This window comes from Neodiprion pinetum, chromosome 6, assembly GCF_021155775.2.
Source record: "Neodiprion pinetum isolate iyNeoPine1 chromosome 6, iyNeoPine1.2, whole genome shotgun sequence".
NCBI classification, from domain to species: domain Eukaryota; kingdom Metazoa; phylum Arthropoda; class Insecta; order Hymenoptera; family Diprionidae; genus Neodiprion; species Neodiprion pinetum.
In genome coordinates, this window is record NC_060237.1 from 13,832,011 (window position 1) to 13,855,415 (window position 23,405).

Consider the following 23,405-nt stretch of genomic DNA (forward strand, 5'->3'; position numbering starts at 1 on the left):
ATTAATTATTCTTCAATTTAGGAAGAATAATTTATTTAAATTAATCATTTTTTATATTATTAAATTATTCAACTCAATTACCTACATTTATATTCTATTATATTGATGTATAATATTAATGTGCGTTATTTATGTTTAATATTGATGTATAATATTAATGTATATGCATGTATTATAATTTTTAATTCACTTTTGAAAAAAGGGAAATTGTTTAAAAAAAATTTTCTTTACATTGGTTGAATTTTTTATAATTACATGTAATTATTAAAAAAATCCTATATATTTTTTAATTATCTGCTCACATATTATTGAAAATGAAATCATCATTCATTAGAAAAATGATATTTTATTTACCTTATGAATTGTAATTTGGAACATTTATACGATGGATTAGAACTTATTATGAAATTCAAAGAAAACATTGTGACGTTGCACCTAGAGTGCAAGTCACAACAAACCCCAAACCCGCGGGGAGGAGCCGAACGGGTGAGTCCCGTCCCGTCGGGAAACACCCGAAGTTAACCGAAGCCCACCGACGCTCGGCTGAGCCGAGCGTCAACCAGCAGTACGACAGCGACCCACGAAGAAGTAACACGCCTACGAAGAAGTAACACGCCAGAAGTAAAGAGGAAGAGAGAGAGAGAGAGAGAGAGAACGACGAACCTAGGAGACCCGGGACCCCAGACGGTTCCCCCTCAACACCGCTACACCGACACTCCGTCGATATCAGGTTGGCCTGCAATCTACCGCCGATCTGCATCTCCCCCCCCCCCCGCAATACCAACCCTTTCTACCTTACACTACCCGTCACCCTACACCACCTCCCCCCGCAATACCGACCCTTCCTACCTCACACTCCCCGTCACCCTACACCCCCCCCCCCCCCCCCCCCCCCCCCCCCGCGCGCGTACCTGTAAGTTAGAATTAAGTGACGCTAAGGGCTGAGGCGTGATCAGCCACCGTTATTGTCTACAACCCCAATGTAATAATCCTTTGTAGTTTTAAGTCGACTCCCCCCCCCACCGATCGCAACTCATGTACGCTCACCCCACAAATACAGACACAAAGTCTTACCTACTCGATCAGTCTCGACTTCCTCGCCCCGTCTCTAATTGTTCCTCCCTTCCACCTAATTAGTGCGGACTCAAAACCCGTCACAAATTGGCGCCCAACGTGGGGTCCGACACAGAGCGAGCCGCGCGCGACACGAGACTGTGATGGAGCTGGAACATTTCTGATGAAATGTAACAGTTTATATCCTCTCGTAGGAACGTGCCGGGGATCATTTAGATGAGTACAAAATTTATCATGCAGCGTAGCCCGCCTTATGCGCTTGGCTTTCTTATCGGCAGCAGTGCTCAAATTACGCGATTATGCACTTCATATGCACTGTCGCCGAGCCCGGCCAATTCAGACTCGGACCATCAAGGTATAAATGCGATGCCAATATCGATCCTTCACCAAAATCGCTCATTAGAAAACGACCGATTCTCCACCGCGCGAGCCAATGTAAACCATGATATCTTGTCAGATACGGATTCGACACTGCAACGCGTTCTCGAGGAAAGCCGACGTTTATTACGGATGCCGAACGTACGCCTTACACCAAGGCCTAGTCCACAGTGGCCTCATGGTCCGACGGATTACGAAATCCCACGAGGTACTGGTAGCAATACCCGTAACAATGTCCCGCGTTGTCGTCCAGAACAGCAAGAAGAGGATGAACTTCGAAGAGCCTTGGAAATGTCTGCTACTTTACCACATCGTCGTCCGGACACTGTGACGTTCAGTATGTCCCAGTTGCTGAGTGATCACGAAGCTTTACGCCAACAGCAAGAGATAATGAGGAACATTAAGGAACTCGTGCGAAGAAACCAAACAAGAATTCAACTACCGGCAACTGCGCTATCCCGAGACGTGCTTCCCCCTCGGAATCCAAGAGACCCAGGCCCGTATGCACGAACGGAAGCTTACTTGAATGATGTCAGCCTACGCCCCAATGCTGCCGGAAGATACCCCGGAGAACCAAATCGCCCAGCGGACGAGCCCTATGCGATCCAAGATTTCCTACCCGCGTTTCAAGCCATCAAGATGATTGATTGCCGACTGGAAGGAAAAGCAGGCGAAGACGTACACGCTTGGATCATGCAAGTAAAAGCCGCCGATATGGTAGTTATGCGAACCCAACGGTTCCCGTTTTTGAGCATGGTAATCAGCTTGAAGACAGGAGGAGCTCTTCAGAAGACCATCAACCAGAGGAGACCTCGTACAATCCCAACTTTACTCGAAGTTATAAGATCGGCCGTTATTGTCGAGATAAGTGCCACCACATTGGAAATGGAGCTTGGCAGAACAGGCCAAAAGGGCGACACTGTGGACGCCTACAATCTCAAATTCAATCAGATCTACCAAGACCTCGTAGCTGCCTTCTCGAATCAACAACTACGAACGAACATCGATTCTAATCTTCAAGACCTCGAAAATAGAGTGTGCCAGTACTATCTGTACGGATTTAATCCGAGGATATTCCATCAAGTCAAAAGCCGTCAGTACTTCAAGTTACTAGAAGCCCAGAAGGCCGCGAAAGAAGCCGAAGGCGAGGAATTGAATTTCCGAATGCATCAACAACAGCTGATGAACAGTAACGACACAGCCTCGAAACCCACGTTTTGGAACAAGTTCCAAATTTACGGGCCAGGCAGCGCATCAGATACGCGAAGATTCCAGGTACAACAAAGAACCTCGACGAACTCGCCAAGGTCAACTCCTCGACCACCAGCGTCTGTCCACCACCACGATGAAGCGGAACAAGATGAAGATAAAGAACTCCAGAGATGTGAATGCCATACCTGTAACACACATCGGACCGCCCATGAACAACAAGCAGTATGTCATAATTGCGGAACCAGAGGACACTACAGCCGGAACTGCTACGCTCCGCGCCGACCACAAAACGACCAACGCCGTAATACTAACGGCAATAAGCGAGACGCAAATTTTCAAAACGCCAGCCTCAAAGACAAACCGCCCAACGACCAAGTCAATTGCACGTCAGAGGAACTTCAGTCAGAGGAAGAGGAAATAGAGGGACAGGAGGACGAACTAGAGGACGAGTGCCAATAGGAGCCCGTGTATGTTCAGTTTCACAGAGGTTACTACAGTGTGCTGTAATAAAATTTGGAGAAACAAAGCAAGGAGTAGCCCTTATGGTCGATACAGGTGCATCAATAAACCTCATAAAACGAAGGTTATTTATCCATCGGATAAACAAATTTGTCCAATTATCAAACGCAAAATTTCCATTAAGACTGGCAAAGCGCTAAATTCCGCGAATGAAATTGCTGTACTAACTCACATAGGGCTAAAGGACGAATTTGTCATTATACCAGACGATTCTCTGCCTGACGAAGAAGATGGAATCATGGGAAACCCGTTTATGAGGAGGCGAGATTTCCAGTTGAATGCCTCGACGCTCACCCTGAAGAATAAGATACACCACCTTAGTAGCGACCGAAAAATTCGATTTAAACCAAATTCGGTGAACAAAATTGCCATCGATACCGATGAAAAGAATCTCGATCTCATGTGACGCATGGTCTATAAAGACGGAATGCCTATGGAAAATATCCCGGTGCAGATTGTACACACGAACAATCATGGTACGGCTCATGGAATCATCACCACCGCTGAAGACGAAGATATCGAGCTCGGACTGGAGAACGTCCAAGTCCACCGAGTAAAGAATATGTCAACCCCGGGTGTATGGCAACAACCACGTGATGAAAGAGAGCAGGCGCTCCCACATACTGTCGACTTGAAACACCTACCGGAGGAGTACCAGAAAGAAATTTAGAGTATTCTTTAGGATTTCAGCAATATCTTTGCCTTACGGGAGGAAGACATGGTCAATGGAACTTCAATGACTGAACATCGCATCGAGTTTTCAGATCCTCAACGCATTGTGAATGTGAAAAGTTTCCGTGCTCCACAGCTGCACCAGCAGGTTGTAAAAGAGGGAGTAGAGAAAATGTTGACACAAGGAATAATAACGGAATCCGAGTCGCCATACAACTCGCCAGTTTGGGTTGTACCCAAAAAACCGGGCCCCGACGGAAAGCCCAAGTATAGAATTGTGATCGATTTCAGGAAGATTAATGAACTTGCCGTTCAGGATTCTTATCCGATACCAATAATCGAGGATTTACTCGATCACATGGAAAGGGCCAAGTTCTTCACTACTGTCGACATGGCCGCAGGTTTCCACCAGATCAACATGGCTGCTGACTCCAAGAAATATACTGCCTTCTCAACCCCCGACGGGCATTTCGAATACCAACGAATGCCTTTCGGATTACAGAACGCTCCTGCGACCTTCCAACGCATGATGAACGATGCGCTGAGAGAATTGAATCAGAAGATCTGTTGCGTCTACATTGATGACGTAATAATTTTTGGTGAAACGGAGGAAGAACACCATCGAAATGTAAGAACCGTATTTCAGCGTTTAAGACAATGTAACCTGAAACTCCAGCCAGAGAGGTACGCCTTCATGAAAACTGAAGTGAGATACCTCGGATATGTCATCACTGACGAAGGGAGCAAACCAGATCCAGAAAAGACCAGAGCGATACAACAATTACCCGTTCCAGTCAACGTCAAGAGGATTCGATCCTTCCTTGGTTTGACGGGGTATTACCGAAAGTTCATACAAAACTATTCAATGTTAGCGAAGCCATTAACAAGGTTAACAAGAAAGGACACCCCATGGGATTGGTCAGCAGCCTGCCAAGAAGCCTTTGAAACCCTGAAAGAAAAGTTGGTCACACCACCGATACTTGTGAGATCAGACCCAGCTAAACAATACGTCGTAACCACCGACGCGTCAAACGATGGAATTGGAGCGGTACTATCTCAAGACGGCCACCCCATATATTTCTTATCTCGAACCCTGAATGATGCGGAAAGGAATTACAGCACGACAGAAAAGGAAATGCTTGCTGTTGTATGGGCCGTCAAGAGACTAAGAGTATATTTGCTCAATACACCAGATAAACCCTTCATCATCCGCACCGATCATCGTGCACTCGTATGGCTGAAAAATTGCGTAGACCCCGGTCAACGCCTGCTGCGTTGGAGACTAAGATTGGAGGAATACTCATTCCTGATAGAACATGTTTCGGGAAAAAGTAACGTAGTAGCGGATGAGTTATCTAGAGTCTTTCGCACAAAGGAAGAGATCTTCGGAAAACTCACCGAATTGGAAATGGGACTATACGAAATCACACCCATTGATAGGAATCCCAAGTGGGTCCACCATATTGCCGCACGCCACATTGACATCGAGAGATTGTCACTCACAACAGGCAGGACAAAATCTCACATCAAACTTGTTCCCAACCGAAATCGAAACGGGAAGGACGGCAAATGGGTGAAGATTACCCTAGAAGAAAAGGATGCCTCTGACAACACCCTGATTATACCAAAGAATCAGACTGATAGACGTGAGAAACTCAGAAACCACATTCATCCGAAAAGGTACGAAAAGATATACTTCTGGATTGACCCTAAGAAAACCACCAAAGAAGAAACCAATTCGATCATTGAAGATCTCAAGAGGATACGTCAGGACTCAGGTGCAGACATATCATTTTGCTTGACAGGAAAGGATGTGCCTAACAAACAGCAACAGAAAGAAATCATGGCCAGCGCTCACAACGACATCAATGGACACTTTGGCCTAGCAAAAACAATTGACCGAGTAAAAGAAACGGCCGTATGGTCACGTATGGAGAATGATATCAATTCCTTTATCCAGGCATGCCCCACGTGTCAGATGTATAAAAAGGAAAGGATACAAATGAAATCACCCGCTATTCTTCACGAAACCTTTGCTGAAAAACCTAACGATCAAATTTCAATAGATATCGTCGGACCTCTGGTCGAATCTTGGAATAAACACCGATATATCCTCACGATGCAGGATTCAATAACTAAATCCATTAAATGTGCCCCACTTACGAACAAAACCGCGACAGAAGTTATCAAGGCTCTATCAAAGTACTGGATAGGTAACTTCGGGTGCCCCAAAGTAATCCTGATGGACATGGGAAAGGAGTTTTGTAACGAGCTGACCGATTCCTTTCTCGAACACTATAATATCAAACATATCACCACAACTGCATATCACCCGCAGTCGAACGGCTCTATAGAACGAATGCATAGTGTCTTGAAAGACTATATTCGAACTGCCTGCAAAGAGAGAATACACACATTCGGGACAAGGTTTTAATAGAAATGGCACGTGCCTATAACACTTCCGTTCATCAATCAACAGGTGAAACGCCTCACAACCTCATGTTCTGTCACGAAGCCAACAACCCTGACGGTTTCCGCGAAAACCGATTGGGCACCGTGATGAGTAAGAAAATGTGGATACGAAAATGGGAAGAACGGTTCGAGAAAGCTCTGGTCTGGCCTACCAAGTCCGGAGAGAAAAACCAAAAACAAGTGGACCAAGGAACACGACGACAAACTCCTTTATATCAAGTGGGAGATAAAGTAATGATCAAGAATCATACGCGACAGAACGCCTTGGAAAGGATTTGGAATGGACCATTCGTCGTCGTCGAGATCAACGAACAAAAAGGAAATGTCACTTACAAGAAAACCGCGGATGATTCCACAGCGTCTTATTGGAAGACCCATCCGAATAATACCAAACCGTACTACGAATACGACACCGGACCAAGGGAAAACGATCCAATCCCTAGAATTAAACTAAAACGGGTTCAGGGTAACGATTGGATCTCCACGGAATAGAGTCTTAGTTTCTTTTGTTATAGGTGTAGCAGTCTGTCCCTAGCCTACTTCGATGTCTCAGTTATCAATGGGACTTTACTCCAGGAGGAAGTGGGCAAAGTATACATGTACCAGGAAAGATGGAAGATATTCCAATCCATTGACGCAAGTGGGTTCACCAAACCATTACTCGACATTCACGACAAACTCGGAGGCCTCCAGACGATACGGGATACCTATCTGGACCATTGGAACCCTGGTCAGCGATCCCTCGCCCAGTCCGCCCTGGACGCTTTAGATTTAGAATTTGCCCGTGCCTCGTCACACAAGAATATTTTGGAAGTCATTTTAGACTTGGGTGCGCCTATTCTTCAAATGACGCGCCGCCCCTCTAAATTGAGGGAATCTCAATCCCACGGAACCAAAACAAGTACTCCGAAAGCGCTCGCGTCGAGCGACGCTACTTACGAAGCCTCGCGCGAAGCTGAGGCGGTATTTGGAAAACATGTCCTTCTGACGGGCCTGGCAAATGAAATGTATCCCCTAAGGAAATCTTATCTCACGCCAAACATCAGACCGAAAAGAGGAATGTTTAACTTTTTAGGAACAATCCAAAAATCAATTTATGGAACTGCTGACGCGGATGATTTGGGAATAATTAATGGGAATCTAGCCTCACTAAAAAATGTAACGGACACTCCAAATCTTGTTGTAACCAAGTCCTTGCACATAAATCAAGTCCAAATTAATATCTTGAATACAAATCAGCTCAAACTTAAACATTCTTTGGAAACTGTATGGGGACAATTAGAATCATTAAAAATAAAAGGTAACGAAACGCTTGCTTATCAGGAATACATGGAAGCTATAACTCTAAGTTTATTTGAAATTAAGGAACTGCAACGACTAATCGACCTGGTAATGACTGCCGTGCAATTAGGAAGGCATGGTGTCATCGATAACACTCTTTTCACTCCAAAGGAGCTTATGACAGCTCTTCAAGCTTTCGACGCCAATGACAAAAAGACACTAATACCTATTGAGGAGGAAAATTACGAGAAGTTTATTAAAATAAGTGATTTAACTATAACCACAGATAAAGGCAAACTTATCTATATACTCACAGTGCCTTACTTAGAAAAGGAACCTTGGGTAATAATTCAGAATACCCCGGTACCCGTAAGAATAAATCACACTTATGTAACGCTTAACCCAACATATGCTTTGAAATTAGTACGTAAGAATTTTATAAGAGAAGTCACATTTTCTCAACTGAAACAGATAACCGATTATTTCATTGGTGATTACCGCGATGTGGGACATCGCAACGATACTATTGAACTTTGTGAGAAAATAACTGATCCCATACCACGAGGATGCACTCTGAGTCGTTTTCTCATCACAGATATTGCTTACATAAGAACGCAGGGATCGCAAATAATCTTACCTTCGAAGCCAATTGAGGTAACCATAACATGCGCTTCAATGCAGACTTTTATTATTCAAATCACCAAGCCATCCCTGATAACCACGAATCAGAGCTGCGAACTCCAAACTTTGAAAACGTGAGTCAAATTAATCGTAAAACATACGACTTCTTAATTAACAGAAATACATGCAGATACCATTTCCCCGCTAAACAAATTTGTAACAGGCCGGGAAATTGTATTGCATCACGTGATTAACTTGGATACCCTCAAGGATCAAGGACAAGCCATTTTAGACCTTGAGAGCGTCCTCGCGAATAACGAAGCGACCCTTCGGGTGAACAATACATGGGCTAACTTCAAAGGTATAGGGATCCCATCAATAGTTGCCGTTTCTGGAACGATATCCGTCTTGTCTATTCTACTCTTGCTGTGGAAATTTAATATACCCACCTATATTTCGGCGTTCGCCGGATATTGTTGCCAAAGGAATCCCTCTGCTTTGGAAGTAGTAGAACGAAGGAAATTAAAACGCAGGATTGAGACACAAGCTAAACGTAACGAAAGAATCCTACGAGAAATCAGAAGCCGCAGAGACGCGCCTTTGTCTTCGTCGGGGGATGTGATGGAGCTGGAACATTTCTAATGGAATGTAACAGTTTATATCCTCTCGTAGGAACATGCCGGGGATCATTTGGAAGAGTGCAAAATTTATCATGCAGCGTAGCCCGCCTTATGCGCTTGGCTTTCTTATCGGCAGCAGTGCACAAATTACACGATTATGCACTTCATATGTACTGTCGCCGAGCCCGGCGAGAGGCTGTGTGAGCAGTCTCAATGCTGCTTCTAGGCGTAACGCACGTCTAACTTAATATAATATAACGTTAACGCTTCCTTTTACCATTTGTTGTTATCAATTATCATTCAATTCTCTGTTTGAATAAACATATAAATACATATATAATCGTTGCGCAATATTTGCATGACAAAACCAACAAACGCCGACCTAACCACAGGAAATAAATAGACGACGTACGATAAATTCACCAAACGCAATAAATATAATTGATGCAGCTATCATAGAGAATACCCACAACTTACATAGTACACAAATCCAACATCAAGAAAGCCCAGAACCAACAAACCCCACACAAACATACAATACAAGCCCAACACCTACACACACGCAAACTAACACGGTAATAACCAATCAAACGAACCGACACTTCACGGGAACAGACACATTTTTAGCCACCAACACACGTAACACACGACTTATACAAAACCTAATAGACCTCGGAGCACTACCAAGCGACAGAAACGAATACAAAAATCCACACTTATACAGCACACAGTCAATACACCCCACAAACAACCAAAACACGACACACCTAAACCACACACCAAACACGAACAGTACATACTGGAATCAGCCAGCAATGGCAATGAAAACAATACAAACATGTAACATAAAATACTCAGGAAATACAAACGAAAACATACACGAATTTTTACAAAATCTCCGCGACTACCGAACGGGATATGAAATACACGATACACAATTAATCAACAACCTCAGCCCGATACTCGAAGGTGACGCAAAAAACTGGTACAGATTAAATAGAGGCAAATGGCGAACACTGGAAAAATTCGAAAGAGACATTACACACGCATTTCAAGACATACAACACAGGGACAGACTGGAACAAAAAATCAAAAACTACGTACAAGGACCAACACAAAAAATTACACAATTCCTAATACAATTTAGAACACTACTTTCACAACTAAAACCGCCATACCACCCACGAACACAATTAGACTTGGCATACAGAAACATGAAAATAGAATACAAGGCATACATAAAACCATACGACTTCGCGAACTTCGACCAACTGGAAATAGCCGCGAAAGATTGGGAAGCAAACATCGAATGGGAAAACACAAGACAAACAATATTAAATAACTACACACACCCACAAGAAACCTACACATACCAAACACACCACACACAATACATCCCATACAAGTACGCACAAACACAACCCCGCCCAGCAATACTCCCAACACCAAATATACCACCGGCACTCACAGACAACATACGACGAAACCAAACAAACCAAAACACGCAACAGACTCGGTACCCCGCAATCACGTATAACTCACCACACTACACTCAGCAACAAACACAAACGAACTCAAACACAGGCACAACACCACGCAGATGCTTTAACTGCAACCAACCCGGACACTTCAGATGGCAATGCACACAGGTACAGAACCAGGGAAACGAGTAAGGGTTGACCCAGCAAGGGTGGAGGGCAGCCCCACAAACAACACAAACACACCCGAGACAGTAGCACCGACAACAGATAACAACAGAACTGAAAGTAGATTCCACATCAGAATCGAAATACACGGTCACGAATTTAGCGCATCAATAGACACAGGCGCAACACACTCATACCTAGGCGCAGAAGTAATACAAATACTACATAACACAGACACACCAATAGACGACACGCCCGACAGAACAGCTACAATGGGAAACGGAACACAGGTGACGATAGAAGGGGCAGTAACACTCCCAATACGCCTCGGCAACATAACAAAAAAAATTAATTTCGGATTAATACCAAACTTAGGCTCGCAATGTATCATTGGGAACAGCGGCTTAATAAGATTTGGAATACAGATAAATTATGGAGAAAACACATGGTCACTTATAGACGACCCACAGACACACTACCACATGCAAGCCAGACCACAAGAACTACCAACACCACTCAAAGAATACATACAAATACATCAAACACGAAAAATACGACATCAATCAACACAAACACACACAAAACAAGCAAAAGCAGCAGAAAAATTAGAAGCAACGAAACAACAAACGCACCCGAAAACAACAGAAAGACACGAAAACACAGAAAAATCAACCATAAAACAAAAACCACTAACCCCAACACTACCCAGCACGAAGACACCACCGGAAAACACCCCCCCAAAAGACAACCCACAGAACACACAAATCACAAATCAAAAAATCATACCCACAAACGCACACACAACAGACAACACACAATCGGACGAAGAAACCGATCCACAGATATGCGCAGGAATACAAGAACTCACACAATCACAACACACACAACTACAGACGACAATACAGCAGAAAATCTCAACACTACCAGGTCAACTCGGCCTAACACACCTTATCAAACACAAAATAGACACACAAGGACACGCACCCATAAAACAAAGATAATATATGGTATCACCAAAAATTAGAGAAGCCATCCACACAGAAATAGACAAAATGTTAAGAGAAGACGTGATAGAACCATCAGAAAGTGAATGGTCGAGCCCAATCGTCATGATAAAAAAGCCAAATAACACATATCGTTTCTGTTTAGACTTCAGAAAAGCAAACTCTGTATCAAAAAAAGATGCATACCCACTACCATACATGACAGCAATATTAGACAAACTACGGACAGCACAGTACATATCAAAAATCGACTTAAGCCAAGCATACTTCCAAATTCCACTCGACGAAGACAGTAAACACATAACAGCCTTCATAGTTCCGGGAATGGGCTTATTTCAATTTAAAAGAATGCCATACGGACTGACAGGCGCACCGGCGACATTCCAAAGACTACTAGACAGACTCATAGGCCCAGAATGCGAACCATATGCATTCGCATACTCAGACGACATAATAATAGTAACACAAACATTTGACGAACACTTACAAAGACTAGAACAAATACTCAAAAGGATTACAGACGCGGGACTAACAATAAACCCAGAGAAGTGCGAATTCGGATGCGCACAAGTAAAATATCTCGGATACATAGTAGACAGACACGGACTACACATAGACCCCGACAAAACACAACCCATAGAAAACTACCCAAGCCCAAAAACAATAAAACAATTACGGAGACTAATTGGCATGGCATCATGGTACAGACGCTTCATACCTAACTTCGCATACATTACAGAACCACTAACACGACTACTGAAAAAAGACCAGAAATGGCACTGGGGAGAAGAACAAGAAAACGCAATGAACACAATCAAACACGCACTCACATCACCACCCACACTCGCATGCTCAGACTACACACAAACATTCACACTACAAACAGACGCTAGCGGAACAGGGATAGGTGCCGTACTAACACAATCTCTCGATGACGAAGAGCATGTCGTAGCATACGCTAGCCGTGCGCTAAGCGAGGCAGAACGAAAATACTCCACCACGGAGAAAGAATGTTTGGCGGTACTCTGGTCCATAAAAAAATTCAGACCCTACGTGGAAGGATACCACTTTAAAGTAATTACAGATCACCACGCACTGAAGTGGCTAAGAGAATTAAAAAACCCCACAGGCCGACTTGCACGATGGGCATTAGAACTATTGGAATACGACTTTGACATTACACACCGAAAAGGTACAATGCACGACGTACCAGACGCACTTTCAAGACGACACGAAGACGAAGAACACATAGAAACAATAGAAGACACGACAGACAGATGGTACACATACAAGAGAACACAAGTACAAACACGCCCAGAGAAAAACGAATCATGGCGAATCAGAAACAAACAACCATACTTCCACCGCCCCAACCCCTCACACTCAAACCTCCTACCAGACACAAACCCATGGAAACTAGTAATACCCAAAGACAAAATAACACACATACTACACGAAAATCACGACCTAACGCAAGCAGGCCACTTAGGGATCGAAAAGACATATCAAAGAGTAGCCAAAGAATATTATTGGCCAGGTATGTACAGAGACACAATAAATTACATAAAAAAATGTGACACATGCCAAAGAATAAAAACAATGCAAACGCGACCGGCAGGGCTAATGGGTACAAAAATAATAGAAGAACCGTGGACAGTAGTAGCCTCAGACATCATGGGCCCACTCCCACTATCAAAACAAAAAAACCAATACATCATAGTTTTCGAAGACCTATACACCAAATGGGTGGAAATTATACCGATACGCAAAGCAAACGCAAAAACAGTAGAACAGACATTCCACTCACACGTAATATCACGATGGGGTACACCACGCATACTACTAACAGATAACGGCACACCATACATAAACAAACTCATACGCGAACTGACACAAAAATTCAATATAAGACACGCAACAATCCCCCCATACCACGCACAAGCCAACCCCGTAGAACGAGTCAACAGAACCGCTAAAACAATGATCCAAGCCTACGTAAACAACGACCACACAGAATGGGACATACACTTACAAGACTTACAATTCGCAATCAATACATGTACACACACATCAACTAAACACACACCAGCCTTTTTGAACCTAGGAAGGGAATTAAATCCTACACAATGCCTAAGAAATCAATTAGAGAACGACGACGAAATAGAATTACAAGACACAGACAGATGGACAGATCACCTGAGACGACTACAAACACTCAGAGACGAAGTACAGAGGCACTTAATAGAAGCAAACTAAAAACAAGCACACTACTACAACCTACGAAGACGAGACATACAATTCAAGGAAGGAGACAGAGTACTGAAAAAGAACCATACACTCTCATCCGGACCAGAAAGAACGGCAGCAAAGCTAAGTAAAAAATTCATAGGCCCATACATAATAACAAAGAAAATCTCACCCACAATATACGAATTGACAACAGAAAGCGGTAAAAATATAGGAAAATGTCACATAGAAGACCTAAAATTATATACATGATGAAATAAGCAATAAAAGAACCACGCCCGATAACACATCTCGAAAATAAACTAACATGTGTATTCACCCCACAGAAAGACAACATGGAAAACAAACAACCAAGAATACCGGCCATGATGACACTACGACTGACGAGACCGACGACAACAACAACGGACACACAAACAAATAGAGAAAGAACACCACTACTACAAACAACAGGACAGGCCCCACACCCACACAGATACGGACGCGACGGCACACACCAGACAGAGACCCGACGAACTCCACTACCGACACCCACTACACACACACAGGTAACCAAGAACGCCACGGCAGCAACACACACAACAACCATTGCACCCACAACCACCCAGAGACACTCACAAACACACACACCTATGACCACACACACAGTTACACTCTCCGGACCAAGGCAATGCCCAAAGTGCAACGGGCTGGTCCGGGGCACAAAATACCCACAACACATACAGACCTGCACACAAACAAACACAGACACACAACACCCATCACAAATTGTCACACACCCACCAACAGTCACCCAAACCACACGAACCACCACCACGCACACGACGACACACCCACCCACCAACAAACTAACACCCCACACAACCACACACCCCACATCGACACCAACACCACGTCACACACTACCCCCCGCATCACCCCCTTTATGGACACGCACCAGACTCACGAGACCACAGACAACAGAAGACAGAATCCTACAAACATTTGCCAATATGGACACACGCACGGAACCAACGCAGACAAGACAGACAGACAAAAAACACATAGGACCACCCCCAGAAATAATAGCAATCATTGCAAACCTACAAGCGACAAGCACCCTGGACGACGAACTACGGGCAGAAAGAGACAGATACATGACCAGACGGGCACACCAACGTACGAACACAGACCAGACAGAAGCCAGCACCTCCACACGCCAACCACACATCACACACCAGACAGCACCACACAAAACACACCCCTCAAACACACCAGACACCGACACCGACACAGACTCCACCACCTCCACCGCAGAGACAGTTATACACATCGAAACAACACACACAACCACGCAACAGACACAAACGACGGACGACGACACAGACAATAACACCGACACCACCTCACTCACCGACACAGACGAACATACACAAACACCCCAACCAACCACACACACCACACGGGACTCAAGACGATACAAAAAACGAAAAACAATACGTAAACAGAAAAAAGAACAAAACAGAAAACACTAGATAAACTGACAACACCAAACGGACGGACGAACAACGACGCACACACAACACGGGACGCAAGACGATACAGGAAAAAAAAAAAAAAGAAAAAAAACAGAAAACACTAAATAAACCGACAACACCAAACCGACGGACGAACAACGACAGACGGAGGCCAGAGAAACAGAACACAACCCAAAAACTCCAACGCAGAACCACGGAGAAGCAACCACGAGCCACAAGGAACAAGGAACAACGCAAAAACCCACCAAGACCCACACCAACGAGAGCCACCGAACCAAAACCAAAAATTTAAGTACAAATAGATTAAGAAAAACACCCGAGTTCGTACAAAATAATATAAGAATAGGATAAGTTAGTATAAGAGAAAAAGCATAATTTTGATAAATACACAAGAGACCACGTAGAATAAGTAGATATAAGACAACGAACAACCCCACACCCAACGCACACCCCGCAAATACAACCCGACTCAAATCCCTTAACCCCGACAGATCGGAGCAGACAGCATAGAAACGACGGAAAACACCAAAAGGAGAAAACCAACCCCAAAGGAAAAGCACAGACGAAATGACCACAGACGACCACAGAAAACACAGACGAAATTACCACAAAACCCGTCACCGAAGCCGGCTCACCCTATAGGCCTCGCCCCGCGTGGGGAGGGAGGAGTTGTGACGTTGCACCTAGAGTGCAAGTCACAACAAACCCCAAACCCGCGGGGAAGAGCCGAACGGGTGAGTCCCGTCCCGTCGGGAAACACCCGAAGTTAACCGAAGCCCACCGACGCTCGGCTGAGCCGAGCGTCAACCAGCAGTACGACAGCGACCCACGAAGAAGTAACACGCCTACGAAGAAGTAACACGCCAGAAGTAAAGAGGAAGAGAGAGAGAGAGCGAGAGAGAGAAAGAGAGAGAGAGAGAGAGAGAGAGAGAGAACGACGAACCTAGGAGACCCGAGACCCCAGACGGTTCCCCCTCAACACCGCTACACCGACACTCCGACGACATCAGGTCAGCCTGCAATCTACCGCCGATCTGCATCTCCCCCCCCCCGCATTGTCTACTACCCCATTGTAATAATCCTTTGTAGTTTTAAGTCGACTCCCCCCCCCCTCCACCGATCGCAACTCATGTACGCTCCCCCCACAAATACAGACACAAAGTTTTACCTACTCGATCAGTCTCGACTTCCTCGCCCCATCTCTAATTGTTCCTCCCTTTCACCTAATTAGTGCGGACTCAAAACCCGTCACAACGTAGAGATAGATAAATGATGATTTATTTAATTTCGTATTTTCAATTTTTAGAAATTGATTATTTTTCAATTAGGGAAAAATGATTTATTTACATTAATCATTTTTTATTTCATTGAATTGTTCAACTTAATTACCTCCATTTATACTCTATCATATTAATGTATAATATTAATGTATAATATGATTATATAATGATAATGTATAATAATCATGTATAATATTATTGTATAATCTTAATGTAAAATATCAATGTATATATATATATATATTATAATTTTTAATTTACTTTCAAAAAAAGAAAAATTTAAAAAAAAAAAAATTTTTTTCACATCAGTTAAATTTTTTTAAATCATATATAATTATTCAAAAAATCCTATATAATTTTGAATTATCTGCTAACATATTGATTAAAATAAAAATATTATTCATTGGAAAAATGCCATTTAATTTACTTTATGAATTGTAATTTGGAACATTTATACAATGGATTAGAACTTATTATGAAATTTAAAGATAACATACAGATAGATAAATGATTATTCATTCAATTTGATATTTTGAATTTTAAAGAATTAATTATTCTCCAATTGAGGAAAAATAATTTATTTAAATTAATCATTTTTCATTTTATTGAATCATTTAACTTGATAACCTTCATTTATATTCTATTATATTAATGTATAATATCAATGTATTATATTAAGGTATAATATTATTGTATAATATTGATGTATAATATTGATGTAAATATGTATATTATAATTTTTAATTTACTTTTAAAAAAAGAAAAATTTAAAAAAAATTTTTTTTTCACATTATTCAAATTTTTCAAAATTATCTTTATTAATCCTATACATTTTTTAATCATCTGCTCACATATCAATTAAAATAAAGAAATTAATTCATTGGGAAACTGCCATTTAATTTACTTTATGAATTGTAATTTGGAACATTTATACAATGGATTAGAACTTATTATAAAATTCAAAGAAAACATAGAAATAGATGGATGATTATTTATTCAATTTCATATTTTCAATTTTTGAAAATTTTTTATTCTTTAATTCAAGAAAAATAATTTATTTAAATTAATCATTTTTTATTTTATTGAATTATTCAACCTAATTACCTCCATATTCACTCTATCAGATTATTGTATAATATTAATGCACAATATTAATGTATATATATATTATAATTTTTAATTTACTTTTAAAAAAAGAGAAATTAAAAAAAAAAATTTTTTTCACTTTAGTTGAATTTTTTAAAATTATATATAATCATTCAAAAAATCCTATATTTTTTTTAATTATCTGCTCACATATTAATTAAAATAAAAATATCCTTCATTAGGAAAGTGCTATTTAATTCAATTTATGAATTGTAATTCGGAACATTTATACAATGGATTAGAACTTATTATGAAATTTAAAGAAAACATACAGATAGATTAATGATTATTTATTCAATTTCACATTTTTAATTTTTGAAAATCATTAATTCTTCAATTTAAGAAAAATAATTTATACAAATTAGTTTTTTTTTTCATTTCATTGAATGATTCAACTTAATTACCTCCATTTATATTCAATTATATCAATGTAATATATATATATAAATAAATGTATCCATATTTAATGTTATTAATGTATATTATTGATGTATATTAATAATTTATATCATAAATTTATATAGTTAATTTTTATTGATAATTATTATAATTATTATTGTCGCATCACCATATTGTGTCTTTGTTACATTTTGATCACCGGTTGTATGACGTTGATGGAACTTGTTTTGGTTGGATTTGTTTTGTTCTTGTTTAACTTGGTTACTTCTTTTAGAATGATTTTCAAACGATTTGAATAAAGTTGTGTTGTTCCGTGCCTCTGCGGTTTTCAATTAAACTTGTCGCATCACCATATTGTGTCTTTGTTACATTTTGATCACCGGTTGTATGACGTTGATGGAACTTGTTTTGGTTGGATTTGTTTTGTTCTTGTTTAACTTGGTTACTTCTTTTAGAATGATTTTCAAACGATTTGAATAAAGTTGTGTTGTTCCGTGCCTCTGCGGTTTTCAATTAAACTTGTCGCATCACCATATTGTGTCTTTGTTACATTTTGATCACCGGTTGTATGACGTTGATGGAACTTGTTTTGGTTGAATTTGTTTTGTTCTTGTTTAACTTGGTTACTTCTTTTAGAATGATTTTCAAACAATTTGAATAAAGTTGTGTTGTTCCGTGCCTCTGCGGTTTTCAATTAAATAAACTGTGTTAAACTCTTTATTTAACTCCGTATATCTGACATCAGAAGTGGGATAAAGAACGTTCAAGCGTGTAGAAGTAAAAACTCAGTAAATTTTCGAGATAGAGATGGAACGAAACGAGGAAGATTTTAGTGTGGCAGAAGATGTAGAAGAAAGTGTGAGGAGAAGTGCAAAGAGTGACACAGGCAGAGTAGAAACTTCTCGAAAACGAAATAGAAATCACCGATCCCCGACGACATCGGAATCTGAACATTCTGATGATTTGCGAAGAAGGAAGCACGGAAGACGTAGGCACAGAAAACGTCAGGCAAGATTGAAGGAGGAAAATCTGCGACTGCTTGCACTGCTTTCCAGACGAGAACGTGTTCCGATGGATCTCATCAAATTTGATCCGAAAACGACTGACGCGACTGGTTGGGTGAAAATAATTGACGAGTGGATTCGCCGTTATAATCCTGATGATTATGAAATTGTCCAGCACTTGGCGAAAGCATTTAAAGACGAAGCGGCACAGTGGTTTACAGGTATGGATCCCTCAGGAAAAAGCTGGGTAGAAATACGTTCTGAGTTTTCAAGTGCGTATGCAAAAAATAAGAACGTTGCGTCGGAGCTGCACACGATTTGGATGGAAGACGCAGAGTTTACACTTGAAAATTTTATGAAGAAAGGGAGAAAATTAAAAGCGTGGCTCAACGAGAGAAAAACGGTGGACGAGACTGCCGCTCAACTTACGGGATTATCCTATTCGGCGCAAGATCGATTCGTTCGCAACATCTTTGTGCGAGAATCACCTAAAAGCCTACAACAAGCGATGGCGTACCTTGATGGACGAACGACCGACTTCCATCAACCGCGTGCATCCTCCAGAGCCCCTGGTCCACATACTAAGACTTTGGCGCCGCGAGATGGTAAGTCGCACCGTTTTGACATCGAGTGCTACAATTTCGGAAGAAAAGGACATCGGAAGTCCGAATGTCGATCAGCTCTGCAGACACAGCGTGGCAGTTACTCACGGGTCATCAAGGAACTGGACGGTAGAGGTTTGGGGCCAAAGAAGCCGATAACCTGCTACAACTGTAAGGAAGAGGGACACATTGCCCCGAGTTGCCCTAAGAAGAACGAGAAGGTAGTGAGGCTTTGTAATTCTACCTCCACTGAGAATACTCTGAAGCTTGCTGACGGTAAGGTGTTGACGTTCATCTTTGACTCTGGTTCGGACTGTTCTCTTGTAACAGAGAGTTTGGCGGAGAGGTTGCCTGGTAAAAGACAAGTCGTTTGTATGCGTTTGAGGGGCTTAGGAAATGGGTATGTGGATTGCCGTGAGATGATCTCAGTGTGTGCAGAGTTGAATAGCATCAATGTTGAAATTGATTTATATGTAGTACCGGACGAAAGTTTGTCCACAAAAATAATTCTGGGTAAAGAATTGTTAGCAAATGGTATCTCAGTCACATTAGATGGAACCATAGTTAAATTTGCAAAATTACACAAGTTTGTTGGTGCGTGTGTTGCAACTACTAATTTTGATACTGTAGATTGCGATGCGGAAGAGATGAGAGAATCACTTTTAAAATTGTTAAGACTGCACGCGAAACATATGAGTGTTGATACTCCTAGGATTCGTGTAACATCTGGCAGCTTTGAGATTAGACTGAAAGATGAAAATAAAATTGTACAGTGAAGACCTTATAAGCTAGGAATTTTAGAGCGTGAGAGTGTTAGACATATGGTAAATAAAATGCTTGAGGCAGGAATCGTTCGAGAAAGCAGAAGTCCGTTTTCTAGTCCAATTATCTTATTTAAGAAAAAGGATGGATCACATAGATTGTGTGTGGATTTTCGGGAGTTAAACGCCAACACAGTAGCAGATCGTTATCCGCTACCGTTGATTCAAGATCAATTAGATCGACTGTGCGGTGCGTACTATTTCTCGTCATTAGATATGACGGCAGGCTTTCATCAGATACCTGTAAAAGAAAATTCAATAGAAAAGCTTGCTTTTATTACACCGGACGGACAGTTTGAATATTTAACAATGCCATTCGGGCTAATGAATGCACCTGCTGTATATCAGAGAGCAATCAATAACGCTTTGGGTGAATTGAGATATTCTTTTGCGATTGTCTATTTGCATGATGTTCTTATACCCGGAAGAACTGCACAGGAAGCTTTGGATAGGTTGGCAGTTGTGATGGCAAAACTTGCGGAGAAAGGATTTTCATTCAATTTAAAAAAATGTAAATTTTTAAAAACAAAAATTTATTATCTGGGGTACACTGTGTCACATGGAGAGTTGAGGCCGAACCTTCGAAAAATCGAAGCCCTGGTGCAATCACCTATTCCTAACACACGGACCCAGGTAAGGCAATTGTTAGGGTTAGCATCCTATTTTCGTAGATTTATACCGAGATTTTCACAAGTGGCTGCTCCTTTATACAAACTTACTGCAGGTAGTTCCAAAACGATTACATGGACAGACGAACACACTGACGCCAGGGCCAAGCTTGTCAGTTATTTAACATCAGAACCGTTACTGAGAATTTTCGACTCTAATCTTCCAATCGAACTACATACCGATGCTAGTGCTCTCGGGTATGGTGCCGTATTGTTACAATGTGTTGAAAAAGAAAAACATCCCGTCGCTTATTATAGCAAACGTACCATAGACGCTGAAACTCATTACCATTCTTACGAACTTGAGACTCTTGCAGTTGTTAACGCAATAAAACATTTTAGACAATATTTAGTAGGACGTAAATTTTTTGTTGTGACTGACTGTAATTCGCTTAAGGCCGCAAGCCTCAAAAAAGATCTTACTCGACGAGTTTATCGCTGGTGGTCATATTTGCAGTCATTTGAATTCGAAATAGAATATCGCGCGGGCGAACGAATGAAGCATGCGGACTTTTTGTCAAGAAATCCAGTTACAAAAAAAAGTGTACTCAAAATAGTTAAGAAAGATTTGAATAAAATAATTGAATTAGCTGATGACTGGTTGATGGTAGCTCAGCAGAAAGATGACGAAATAAAAACTTTGTACCGTGAGGTAATAGAAGGATCAGAGAGAGCAAAAACACATTCAATTAGAGACAAAATTTTGATGTGGACGATAAACAGAAAATCGAAACAGATAACGTTACCTGTAGTGCCGAGACTGATAGTGTGGTCACTGATACATCACGTACATGAGAATATCTGCCATTTGGGCTGTGAAAAGACTTTGGATAAGTTGTACGAGCTGTATTGGTTTCCTCAAATGTCAAAGCGTGTTAAGAGATTCGTTGAAAATTGTATTTTGTGCTAAACTTGTAAATCAGTGTCAAGACCGACACAAGCTCAGCTGCATCCTATAAAAAAAAAAGATATTCCGTGGTATACGATCCACATAGATATATCCGGAAAATTATCAGGTCCTTCTGACAAGAAAAAGTATGTTTTTGTAATTATAGATGGATTCACGAAATTTGTAACGCTAAATTTGATAAGTTGTTTGGATACAGAAACAGCAATCAATCAGTTGGAAAAACATTCGTTTATTTTTGGAGCTCCGAGACGAATCATTTGTGACCAAGGTTCAGGATTTACAAATGCACGATTTAAGAAATACTGCGATGAAAAGAATATTGTGGTTCACTTCATAGCTTCAGGAACGCCTAGAGCTAACGGTCAAGTTGAAAGAGTTATGTCAACCATCAGGAATATGTCATCGGTATGCAAAGCTCAGGGGAAACAATGGCAGTCCGAGTTAGGTAAAGTACAGCTTGCAATAAATTCAACTGTTCAGAAAACGTTAGGAAAAAGTCCCGCTGAAATTTTATATGGCACAAAAATAAATTTAATAGATAAAGGACGTGTGAAGCATAGGTGTGTAAAGACTGACAATGTAAATTTAACACAGCTTAGGTCAGAGGCTACAAGTAGCATTACAGCAAAAGCCATGAAAGACAAAGAACGGTTTGATAAAAAGAATAAACTAGTTAAACCATTTAAAATTGGGGATTTTGTTATGGTTAGAAACAACGATAGAATTAAGACAAAGTTAGATGCAAAATATCACGGTCCTTTGGAAGTTGTCATGGAGCTTCCGAATGATAGGTATTTAGTTAAAAAAATAGGCTCTTCTGGACTTGGAGGTCGTAATAGCGTTAAGGTGTCTCACGATGAACTGATCGCAGCTCCTGGATATGGCGCGAGTCAGGACAGCTGTGTCGCAGAAAGTGAAGAAGGTAAGAACAAAGTTCCGAAGTGACTTGTTTGTTTTAAAGGGAAAAAAAAAATGTTGTAGTGCACAAAGTCATGAGTGCAAACATGTTTTGCTGAGATGAACCATGAACCCTTGTGGGTTGATGCAATCGGTTGTTGAAAACAAATGTAGCGATAATTTGCAGAAACATGATTCTGGTTGAGCCGGATTTGGAAGTAGAAATCCGAAGAGAGCAGGGGACTCTGTTAATTGGTTTAGCCGGATTTACTTAAAGAAATTCGGAGAGAGCATGAGACTCTGTTGGCTATCGCTGTTTCATTTCGAGAGTGCGACTTTGGCTTTCAAGGCTCGCTGGACTTGATCACCCAGAATCCTTAAACCCAAAGCCTTGATGTATTATAACATGAGAATG

The 23,405-nt window shown here is 41.3% G+C and overlaps 2 protein-coding genes across 2 annotated transcripts; both read left to right on the forward strand.

The window, feature by feature from the left end:
- The first annotated feature begins 14,081 nt into the window (after window positions 1-14,081).
- On the forward strand, window positions 14,082-15,260 carry LOC124221685 (salivary glue protein Sgs-3-like). The gene has a single exon (XM_046631910.2). The coding sequence runs from the start codon at window positions 14,082-14,084 to the stop codon at window positions 15,258-15,260; it is 1,179 nt and encodes a 392-aa protein (XP_046487866.2).
- Window positions 15,261-18,895: 3,635 nt separating this feature from the next.
- LOC138191145 (uncharacterized) lies at window positions 18,896-20,470 on the forward strand. The gene has a single exon (XM_069137144.1). It carries the CDS (start codon window positions 18,896-18,898, stop codon window positions 20,468-20,470), a length of 1,575 nt encoding a protein of 524 aa, XP_068993245.1.
- The last annotated feature ends 2,935 nt before the right edge of the window (window positions 20,471-23,405 follow it).

Bases quoted from the DNA above. Each gene is read 5' to 3' on its own strand.
- LOC124221685 (XM_046631910.2), top strand. From the start codon at position 14,082: ATGGAAAACAAACAACCAAGAATACCGGCCATGATGACACTACGACTG.
- LOC138191145 (XM_069137144.1), top strand. From the start codon at position 18,896: ATGGAACGAAACGAGGAAGATTTTAGTGTGGCAGAAGATGTAGAAGAA.